Source organism: Cavia porcellus, unplaced genomic scaffold (genome assembly GCF_034190915.1).
Source record: "Cavia porcellus strain 051 isolate PalLab524CR breed Dunkin Hartley unplaced genomic scaffold, mCavPor4.1 scaffold_10, whole genome shotgun sequence".
Classification (NCBI taxonomy): Eukaryota; Metazoa; Chordata; class Mammalia; order Rodentia; family Caviidae; genus Cavia; species Cavia porcellus.
Window position 1 is genome coordinate 2590172 of NW_026947493.1, and position 12228 is coordinate 2602399.

General features: G+C 37.8%; 1 protein-coding gene across 28 annotated transcripts in view; it reads right to left on the reverse strand.

Annotated features, from left to right (window-relative positions):
* Positions 1 to 12228, reverse strand: part of Dst (dystonin) — a 455117-nt gene that overhangs the window by 222198 nt on the left and 220691 nt on the right. For 17 of the 28 annotated variants that reach the window (XM_063256895.1, XM_063256898.1, XM_063256893.1 and 14 more), the window contains 4 exons: positions 7970 to 8059; positions 7331 to 7429; positions 5646 to 5723; positions 3287 to 3379 (listed from right to left, as the gene is read on the reverse strand). In XM_063256895.1, coding sequence (XP_063112965.1) covers positions 3287 to 3379; positions 5646 to 5723; positions 7331 to 7429; positions 7970 to 8059 — 360 coding nt within the window. The remainder of the gene's footprint in view (positions 1 to 3286; positions 3380 to 5645; positions 5724 to 7330; positions 7430 to 7969; positions 8060 to 12228) is intronic. The other 11 variants (XM_063256913.1, XM_063256912.1, XM_063256890.1 and 8 more) reach the window with 2 other exon arrangements.

A 12228-nucleotide genomic window follows, 5' to 3' on the forward strand; every position in this document is an offset into this window, starting at 1 on the left:
TTTTTTAATATGCACACAAACAAAAGGCTTGAAAATCTTTTAACTTATATTAACTCTTACTCAAAACAAGCATATAAAAATGATTCAATGATTGGCAGGAGAGATAATACTGAATGCTTAAAACACTAATAAAGTCTCTAAAAAAAACTTGGAATATTTGTCAAACAACATAAATTTCTAAGCCATTATCTGATCATTAGGATCTTCATAAGAGCCAACAGATGGATGAAATTACTTAAATTACTAGCCAAGAAAAACACCTGCACATTCTTACATAGGCATCAAGGCAGTTAAACTTTGGACATAACCTTTAAAACTCTAGCCTAGTTAAATATTATATGCAGCTTTAGTAGAGCTGTGCTGGGTATCAGTACAGAACCTGATTGGCTAAGGTGTGCATACTTTCAACACTGAGTCAGAGACATGGTACAAAAGGAAATTAGTATGATAGAAAATGGACTTACACAAAAGCAAAATCACCTGACCATAAAAAAATGAACTGGTAATAGCCTTTCTCTGGGCAGTCTTCTGACTGATCAAAAGATGTGACTGTGTGTATTTTACTGCGTAAGCAAGTTAACAGTGATGGTACAGATGTTAGTCATGACCCTCCACCGTAAGGTTTTCCTTAATCATTTAAGAAGGAAATTAAACAATCTCCACTGCCAAAAAATAAATATCCTAGAAGAGTGGTGGGTAAAAACAAAATCTTAACTTGGTTGGTTTCCCATTAATTTGATTTTTAAAGTATTTATAATCGATATAGCATCATTCAAGAGTATTTAAATGTATCCTGAAGAGTTTGTACTCACAATATAAGACAGGCAATCTGTGACTTGCACCATTCTGGCCCTGCCAATCTAAGCACCTGTCCATTGTTAGGCCACACATACACTGTTCTGTTCCTTCTTTTATAAATGGCCCAACTTTAGTATTTGCCTATTAGCTGGCATTCCTCCTGCAACACTTATCTATAATGTATGTAAAAATTTAGCTTATGCTGTAATCCATTCTCAACCCTATCACAATAATTTCCCTCCCATACATTTCTATTTTTATTTGTATCACACTACTGTGTGATATAATATATTTATCACCCTTGATTTTGGTTAATTTTCTGAACATTCCCCTAATACACAGAACAACATATGCCATTATCTTAATACCTGTGGGTCCAACATATGGTGGCTGATGATGTAGGTTACCAGGATGTTAATACCCACCTTCAGGCTGCCTGACTGAAAAATAGATTCAGTCTGCAATGTTTCAAATATATGATTTTATGGTAAATAAAGGGATTTTTTGAAATGAACTCTTTTTTGTGGAGAATATAGAAGGAAAAAGCTCAGTCACTCAGTGAGGCTAATTACCACTGTTATAAACAGCTTTATATCTTGGCATAAGCAGAAACTGGCTCTTACCTTTAGTCACAAAAAGTACTAAGAAAAGTTATTTCATTTAAATAAGAAAGGATGCTTCCAATTTAACCAAAACATATCTTGGTCTAATTTTTAAGCATTGGTGACAACAGTCAATACACCCTGGGATTCAGAGCAGACCACATCCCGTCAAACCACCTAGAAGGGCACAGCCCCCTCCCCATCACCCCCATCCCTGAGCAGTCTGCTGTTCTTTGGTCACCCTTAACACATCCTCCTCTCCATCTCTGTACCCTGTGGCCACTCCCTTTCTTTCTTCTTCAGTATCAGCTCTTGGATTCAGCCTTTATCCCTATCTGAGGTTTGGCCTTCATCCCTGTATTCTGAGATCTTCACCTCAGCTTCTGAGTTTACCTCCCTAACTATAAACTCTGCTCATTTCTATTTTATATTGAATTGATTTGGTTCCTAAAACACAACTTCTCAAGCTTAAATTACTTCCATCATAGCAACGCCATTCAAGCTGTAAGTTAAAAAGTAAAACCCTTCAGTGAAACCTTAGTCATCTCTTCTTCTACGATCCAGGTGCCTTCTACACCCTAACACTCAAAATCCAGACACCATCTGCCACTGCAGCTCTGCAGTGATGAAGTGACTGGCTCCCACCTGTGACAGGACTGCAGTTCCTGGAGTTTCCCTATAGAAAGTGTTGAGGCCTAATCCACTTAAGGAGAATTCAAGGTTGTTGAGCGGGCTACTGAAAAACTCCCAATAACATTCACTTTGATGCCAGTTCTATTTGGACCTCATCCAATTTTGGGACGAGGTAACAAGCCTCAGCCCCTCAGGTGGGGCATCTTCTGTGTGACTTTTACAGCCCAGCAGATCTCATTCACCTTCATCAGCTACCCTGAATTCTGGCTAGCTGATATGTTTTCTCCACTTACCTAGGTCTCCTCCACTGCCCTACAACTGACACTGCTTAGCTGCTTATTCCAGTCCTGGAACTCACCTAGAATCCTATCCTGTACTCTCTGCCTGTCAGATATAGTCAGTTCCCACGTGAGCCCTATTATTTTGCACCATTCCCCTACAAACACTGTACTTCAGCCCATTTTTCTTTAAGTCTTACTCTTCTCAAGATTGGGTCAGACCCTACCCCCTTTTAGAAACTATTTTCCTCGTCAAGGGCAACTTGCACAGTGATCTAGATGTTCAGTGTCTGCTGCGGGTGAGGCTGTGTAGACAACAGAACACTTCATAACTGACAGGCAGCTAACATCCAACACAAGCTCCATAGGAATCACCTACTTCAGTGAAGACTTCTCCCAAAGTTTATCAGCTGATAAAAACTCAGTCAGAATCAGTCCTCGTCTGGAATAAATTTACTAGATAATAATTCATAGTAAATAAAGTTGGACTCGCTCTCTCCTCCAATGGTCTTTGAGAAAGCACAGAGGTACACAAACACACACCTCAGAACTCTGCTTCTCTGATCCCTTTCTTTCAATTCTACTGCCACCTAGTGTCAGCCACAGGAAATATGTATACAAAACATGCAGAAAATACCAACGATTGAGTCATAAAATAGTTAGGTGTAAAAACAAGTTAATACTATCCAAATAGCAAAAGAAATATAACACAATCAATAAAAAAGAAATCTGTGTCTTCCAACTCTAAGATTAAAGGTGCTTTCTTTGAACTCCATTTACATTCCTAGAGAACAGAAAGAAGAGACGCAGAGTTCATAAACAGCATGTTATTTGAAAGATAACTCATATACACTGTTTGACAAAACAGCCTGAAATCTATTTTTACATGACATAAAACACCCTTCATATGAACTACCTAAAAACTACTGATTAAAAAAAAGCTTTAAAGTGGTAATTAAGGAAAACTGGGCTTACCTGAAAGTGCAAAATTATTGTCCATATTAGTCCCAAAGTTAATTTAGGATTTCCATCTGTTATATCATCATTTCTAATATTCACTAATTTCACCTGTTTTACATGTAAATAACAGACTGTTAACCAAATCAGTATACAAGTTATTTTTTATCTACATGAAAGCAATTCTAAATTACATAAACACAATAATCACTAAAATACTATTTTATCCTTACCTTCAATTATTTTACATAACAAATTACAGAATAGAGTAAGCACAACGGGAAACGCACATGTAAGTACTAAAAATATTCACTTGTCAAAAACGTTTGGAAATAATTTGTCTTCTTAAAATAACTTTTATGTTACTCTTACCATTAAATAGGAAACTATTCTGAATCATAAGATCACTTAAACAACTTTGCACATCTCCATTAGAGGATTTTGAAAATCACTTCTTTATTACTATACTATAAATGGTATCAGTCACTGAGTATTTTGAAGGCTGTACAAATAATACAAATAATACTTATATATACAGTCTTAAACTGCTATTTTATATATTTGGATGAATAAACAAAATGAGATCTCTAACACTTATTCCTGGACAAAAGAATCAAATATCATGAATTACACACCAAGAATTACACAGCACGATAGCTAACATTTTACCGTTGGAAAATTATTACCAAGAACATCTCAGACAAGGGGGAAAAATTACTACTAAGCCTCCTGAAAACTTTCACTAGAAGGAAAAATAATGAGGCAAAAGGCAGTGCATTTGAGATTCTGCAGCACTGAGCATTTACTGGTACTTAGTAACTAAAAGCTATTCAATGTGCTTATTAAACTAATTGAAAAAAATAGTAAAATCTGTTTTCCTCTCTTCCTTTTCCTTTTTTCCTAACCCACTAAAAAGCAAAATTGTTACCACCTCTGAGTTTTCATTGTTCTCATTAATTTTCAACTCTGGTATTTTTCTTCCTTTTTCCTCATTGAAAAATTGTCAAATCAAAATCCTATTCATGTGGTATTCTTTCTTTTCCATGATTTTTCCTCTATGCTCAGCTAGCTGGGGACTTTCAGGAAGGTTCCATTCTCAGTTACTCATAAACTACCCATTACTCCTGCTATGACATGAATCTGTAAATGGTGTGGAGGGCCACCTCTCAGGGAGGGCAGGAGGCCCTCAGGTAAGGGGCTTAGGGACAGCTGAGCTCCCCCTGGTTGGAAGTCTTTGAAACTGGAAATTGAACACATGTGCAGGGCTGCTGCATGGCCCGGGGAAGACAAGATAATGACCGAGGATACCAGGCTCCAACTCCAATTAAGTAAATAAAGACTGCAGCGCAGGCATCTCACCCCTGTAGTGAAATGCAACATGGAGATCTTCTCCTAAGACTCTTCTCCTTGGTAATGTAATTTGTTACCTACAAAGTCCTTGAAACACTCCCACGATCTGTTCGATTTCCTGTGTTTTCCATTCTAACCCCCTAAATAAATAAAGGCTGTCCAGAGGCATTGCCTGTCTTAACCCTCAGAGTCTCAAACTCTACTCAAGTGTTTTGATCCTCCTGGAGTCCTAAAACCATACCACTTATCTCATTTATTTAAGCCTTCACTGTACACTAGTTTGGGAGACTGGGGACCTAAGCCAGGTCCCCAATATCCTCTTGTCCCTGTCCCTTCTTGTCAAATGAGGGCATAGTGCTCCCCACACACTCCCCAGAGCAAAACCTTCACCTGACACAAAGGCCTTGAATTTGGGTGTCAGCCTCTGGAATATGAGTCATTCCTGGGGCTCACCTCTGGTATTCTGTCCCAGAGGAACTAAATAGCTATCTACTCAGAATACAGAACACTGCTTCACCACTACTAAGCAAAACGCATCTACAGAAAGTTTTCTTCAAGTATGATGCAAAAACATTTTATGAAAGTATACACTAAATATAAAAAATAAAGCACACATCCCCCTTACCAAGAACAGTTTACAGAAACACTATTTATAGCTAGGCAAGTGCATTCTAGTTCAAAACAGGAAAATGGGATGAAAATGTAGCCACCTATATTTTAGGGGATTTAGCTCAGCAGCATAAGTGCCTGCCTGGTAAGCACACAGTGGTAAGTTTGATCCCTGTACCAAAAAAAAAAAAAAAAAAGAAAGAAAGAAAAAGAAAAAAGAAAACGAAGGAAAAGAAAATGTAGCCACTTATAATTCCTCTGAGCTTTCTCCTTGTTTGTAACTCCCTTTTCTTGCGAACAAATGTTTGAGAATAAGGACAGGTTCATTATCACAACTGACAAACTTTTTCATTCCAACATATCTCTACATATATTTAATCACAAATATTTGATTATTAGAATCTGAAAAATGTCATACCTGGCGTCTTTTCAAATAGTCCAGTGCAATTTGTACATTCTGTAGTCTGTGAAAACGCATCCGACCTTTCTCTCTGGGCTAAGAATAGAAAAATGCAAGTATAAAAACACTAAAGTTGAGACCAGTGACCATGCAAACTGAAATACACTTTTTGCTTATCTTAACATATTTTTAAAAAGCACTTACTATATAAGCTCATAAGACTTTTGAGACATTTTTCTTTGGATTATCTGTGACTGAATTTAAACTACTGAAGACTTTCTGAGTACAATTTAAGTATATACTTTATTCCAAATATTTAAACACAAGGAAAACAGAAAATCCCAACAACACATAACTTTTCCTGGTCACTTAATGCATAATTCTGGCCTACAGATTTATCGCTACGGATACACAAAAATAACAAAGCATCATTCCTCACTTTACCTTCTTAATAAACACTATTAGCAAAAGAGTTTATATATATATATAGTATTATATATATATATATATTATGTTAATGAAAATGAGGTATAGTAGCATGCAGTTAGAGTAAAAATTACCAAAGAGAAAGACAGGTTTACATAGCTATCATAGAAGAAAGAAAAGCAACTAAAACCATATATTTCCTCTTTATCTTATTTTAGCTTTTTCACAAAGTTGGACTGTATAGTAAGCAGAAAGGACTGATTTTACACTACATGGGGATGACAAGGTTATTTTCTCAGTCTCAGGAAAAGTGACAGACCTTAGTCATTTTTTAAAATGCTGTTTCCTTAAGAAATGATATAAATTAGTAGAAGGAAGATATAAGGAAACAGAGCTGAAATGCTTAACAAAAATATAAAAAAAAAGAAGCTGAAATTTGTCACACAAAATCTTCCCAAGGGGGAAAATACAAAAAGTGGCTTCTTAAACATGAATGGGTTGCTGAAAACCAAAGATGCCATAATAGAACAGACAGAAGACCACAGAAGGAAAAACAAGCTCTGTGACAAGTGAAACTGATATTGATAAATGCACCCACTGGATCCAGCAAAGCACAAAGTCCAAAGGAATCAGGGAACACTTGGGATGCAGATGACAAAAGCAGCACATCCTCCTTTAAAGGTGGGTGGACACCCACTACATGTCATGGAGAATAAACAGCACGGAGAGTTCTATTAGGACCCTAGACTCTTACATCTTCCTCCCTTCTCAAAACCGTAAGACATTATTAAAGAATGCCCATCAAAAACCTGCTGCCAGCAGGTACAATTTAAAGTAGAAACCTAAGTACCAAATAAAATCTCAGTAAGTCCCTTCAAAAAGAATCAACAGTTCCCACACTTGAAATATCAATTCCGGAAGTGGAATTAATTTGCATAAAAATGAGCATGATAGTTTTATGATTTCCACATTTACATACCATGTGTATAAAATTCTTCAACTAAAATGCCATCATATACTTTAAACAAATATGTGCAACTACCATGCAGTGCACAGTAGTACATAAATAATTTGACTGATTCATCTTTCTGAGGATAAACGTAAAGAGAAAATATTTCCTTGCCCAATATGATTCTGAGACACACATGTCCACTCTGTAGGTGGCTGTGGTTTTCTGTGTTTTTCGGGAGGAGCCTAAAGCCGTGAGTTACTTCTCTATTGGGTTAGCGCTCACCGCACTGACCAGCTGCGTTAGTCGAGTTAAGGGGGACACCTACCCCCTTATCCTCATCCTCCACATCCTCATGCTGTTCATATGCGCATGCGTCTGTTGAACTCACCAATCGTAAGGTCTTCAAAAAATCTCGCTCCCTTGGCTAATAAATATAACAGACAAAAGATAGGACAGCAAAGACACAAGACAGACCAGAAATGAAAAGAAGAGCATGAACAGAACATAATGAGGGGAATAGGTAAACAAGAAGGGAAAATAATGTTCACAAAAAAAAAAAAGGAAATGACACCTGCAGAATGGGTTAGACCATTTTCCAGAAAGCAAATGCTTATTTCTTTGCTATTTGTAAGTCTTTTAATATAGGGTTATACTTTGCATCCAACTTCTGCTAAGCAAAACAACCCACAAGTGGAAAAGAAGCAAGAACAAAAATAGTATTTTAATTATTACAGAACTGATTATATAAGCAAATTAATCAAAGTGCTTCAATCTCTCAAATTCACATCACTTGAAGTTGGAGAATGCTTAGGTATCTAACCAGAATTTTTACTTTCTGGCAGAACTCACAGCTCAAAGGATAAATACTGTGAAAATCAGAGAAGTCTGTGTTGTAAACACAATGTTCATTTGTAAAGGGTTGATTACACGAGCTTTGAAATAAATGAAGAAAAATAAAACTTACCAAGGTATCTCCCGAGAGAACCTCTAAGAGAGAGATCAAATTGTGTCCGTCCCTTAAGTCTTCATAGAGATCGTTCACATGTTTTCGAACCTACACAAAGAAAAAGCAAAACTTTTCATTGCAGAACTCAGAAATTTCCCTCATATTTTTAAAAAAAAGAAAGTAGAAAACACGCCTCAAATAGTTATTTTTCTTTTACACTCTCATTACTTAAAAATTAAATATAAATGTAAACACTAGTGAACATGAATTTCAAAATAATACTTCATGAAGTCAATCTCGATTATTATGTCTTAACATACTAATATAAATACAAGTACTAATAATATATAAATATGACTACATGTGGCTGCAATTTTTTCAAAAACAAGCAACACCCTAACTTTACCCATGATTCCTGACCCGGCACAGAGCCACCCCATCCAGCCTGTGGCATTTCCACTCACCCCACCCATCCACCCACCCCTTGGCCTCACTGCCATTGCATTGGTAATTGGGTCTGGGACACTGGGATACACTTAACATCTTATAAACCCATACCTGTGAGCTGGGGGGAGGGCACCTAAGACCTTGCACCTTTTTTACAACTCCCTATGTACCTATAATCACTTTAAAATATAAAGTTTTTTAAAATCCATATATTTCTGATTAGAAGACCCCTGTCCAAGGTTTCCTCTACACAACATAAATCTTGGAGTTTTCAAAACTAAGTGATATAAAATCAGCATGCAATCACTTTTGCCGTTCTGCAGGCCTGATTTAAAACTGCGACTGTAGACCTCTAGGCCTGGCTCAGTCAGCCCAGCAGGGACAGCTCCTAAATGACCAGTCAAAGCAAGGCAAGCACAGCTGCTGTCCCTACTATCTTCCCATCTGTCACAGACGTGGTGGTAAGAGAGGAGCAGGAATCAAAGCCTACTGACTGCACCTGCGGCCTAGGCTTGGTATGCTTACCAGGATTTGTAAACTCTGTAAGTATGAATCCAAACCCTTTGCACCTCCAAGACATCAGGCAAACATACAGCTCAAAGTCATAAAAAGACTTCAGATGACCATGAAAACCATTTGACCACGCAAAACAAGAAAAGGCCTGGTGTGAGCAGGAAGCAGACTGGCTTTCCATTTCAGAAAGGCAGGCTAAACCCATCCCACTGCATTACCTTTGTCACCTGTATGCATGCTGTGCAGTATCTGTTTCTGGTGTGTGTGTGTTTGTTTGTTTGTTTGCAGTGTTGGAAAGCAAAGTCAGGGCCATATGCCAAGCAAGTGCTCCTGCTGAGTGACACTTCCTGCATTATCTGCTGTTAGCCTAAGTCACAGAAGTTTTCAATATTCAAACATCATCTGGCATAGTTACTTACAAATAGATAAGTAAATCTTAACCTTAGGCTCAAGAGCACAACATGAAGTCACTGCTAAAGTCAACAGTGCAATACCTAGATATGGCCTGCTTAAATGGAGGGAAAGGGTCAGTTATTTGCAACTGTGACTCCATCCTAAGAACGGTAGCCATGCCAATTTCCTGATTCCCAAAGGAATTCAGTTACATCTTTGTTGTCATAAACTTTACTATAGTAAAAGAAAGTTTTAAAACATTTTGTTTTTAAAAATCACATTTTACACAATCCTCATTTTAAAAAAACACTATATATTACTGTACTCCAAACATATCCAAAGGGATTATCCATTCCATTAGAATAGTTACTTTGAGACAGAACTAAATGACAATCCTCTCAAGTTCTCAATTTAAAGACGAAGTTCAAGGACCTCAGCATACACATACTCTTTCTCCCTCTCTCCCTCTCTCTCTCTCTCTCTCACTCTCTCACGCGCACACACACACACACACACACACACACACACACACACAGAAGCAAGGCACATTAGCCCCTAATGAAATGAGTACTAGGTACTACAGTTTTCTACTTGCACATTATAGCACTGTAAAAACTCACCCGCTCCCATTCCAAGGTATGAGCTTGAATTTATAAGGCTAAGACCTACTTAAAAACAAGCCAAAAAATTAAAGCTGTGAATATTTTATACATTAAAAGCACCTAAATCTACATACAGGGTGTGATCAAAACATACACTGAGTAACTGTTCAATTGTTTGATAATTTTTTCATGCCTGTATCTTGTAATCTGAACTACTTTGAAGATAATATGCAATGCATGAACCACTGTTTATTATTTTGTTTTGAAATTTTGTATCACTAGTTTTATTCTTTCATTTTAAAATAAAAGGAAAACTGACACAGAAAATAAGAATAACTACTATTAAAATATATAGGGAATATTTAAATTGCTTTAAAAATTATTAAAGATATTAAATTACCACAAAGATACTAAAAAATACTTGCTACCAATCCTTCTTACAACATTCTCCCTCACTTTGAACACACTTGTTTCATTGTTCTTGCCACTTTCAGAAGTGCTTTTTTTTTATGTCTTTAGAGGGTATGACCAAAAATACAGTGAAGGCATCTATCTCCAAGCACCACCTGACAGAAAGGTGGAAGTATGGTGGGACACGTGGTGCAGGATGAATGGGGATGTGTTTTTACTATGGTTCATAATCTAAACCCTGTTGTCTTCAGTCAGCGCCTCTCTATCCGTGCATCTCCCAAGCAGCCTCACTCTCGGAGCCTGGACCTGAGAGACCACACTGTGTAATAACACCACGCGGCCAGGAAGCTGGGGCCAGGAAAGCAGGCACGAGGCCTGCCGGGCCACCAGCAACAGGTGCTCGCACGGCAGCACCAGCACGCTGGGGACCCTGGCCCAACCCCAGCTCACTCCACAGCTCGCTTCCGCATCCTTCCGCCCCAGGACAGCTGAAAGCAGGGCGTGATTTTACACACTTATTTCACAGGAAGACAGTGTCACTGTGTGCTTTGCCAGACTGAATGAAACATTATGTTAAAAAAAAAAAGTTCTGACGCCAGGTGTCATTTTCCTTGGTTACATTCATAATACAATAAAGAAAAATTAAATAAGGCATGTTTAGAAAAGAAAAATGATAATGTGGCATGAAAACCCAAATTAGGAGGAAAGAAAACTTACTCTAAGAAGTAAAAAAAGCATTCAGAGATACACATTTCAGTCCCGTTTCTAACAATGGCCTTAGGACCCTAAACCAACTGCCGAGCTTCCCTGGCCTCAGTTTCCTCATCTGCAACAGGGAGGTTTGAAAACACAAAGCTTCTACTTTAAACCGGAGAACAGCAATCCTATGATCTCAAAATAAGATGATAATTTTTTTTGGAATTAACAAATTGTCAATTTTTTTAAAAAAATAGTAAAATGGAAGCATAGTACTCTTAAACTTTATAACTTAATTTTAGAATTTTAGAAGAAAAACAGAAACAAACTACTTTTTGTACAGTACTGCAAAATGTCCTGGACACTGCTACCCTCTAACACTGCCTGTTTTTCTTGACTTGCATGACTATTCTTAAAGGGCCACAGAATTACTGCACTGCTTTAAGCGCTCGGGGCTATGGGCTGGTGGAGCTCAGGGCAGAATGTGTTCCCAGTCGGCCTTGCAGCCTGGGCTGCCCTGATGCAAACAGCAAGCACAAGGCATCACCTCCTTCTACAGCAGTACATAAGGCGATGCACTAGGAGTCAAGACGAGGCTTCCGACCTGAATGCTAAGTGCTTTATAATCACGCTTGTTTCCTTACCATGAGTGAGTGGGGTGAAAATAGAAAGCTGTTCAAAAACTTAAAATTCGCATTATATGAAAAGGGGGGCAGCGAATGAACCAAGGGTAACCCTGGGGTTCTGGGGAAACGTCCCACAAAAGGAGCCATCAAGGAGACACAGAAGAGAGGGACTTAGGAATTTAAGCCCACAGGGCAGAGGCATGCCCCGCACAGATGCCCTTGGTCTGAGTCATCATCACTTGGCCTGGTTACTTTTCTTCACAGATGGCTATGCTAACAGCCCTAGTCTTAACCTTCTGTTTTCTATTTTCAATAAAATATTCTTCTCTTTTTGGATATTTTTCTTCCTGTGGGACAAAAAAAAGTCTGAACAAATGGTAATGAGCAAACTAAAAGCACTGTGGGACACCTAGGATTCGATTATATAACTCAAGTTACATAACAAGGAAAAAACATTTTCTGTACTTTGCAAAATTCTCTCAGAATCTTGCTGAGCTCTCTACAAAGGATGTACCACACTGCACTATGGTCTAACCACAAGGGGTACTAATCTAGTGATTAAAAAATACTCTAAGAAAATAAATACAGA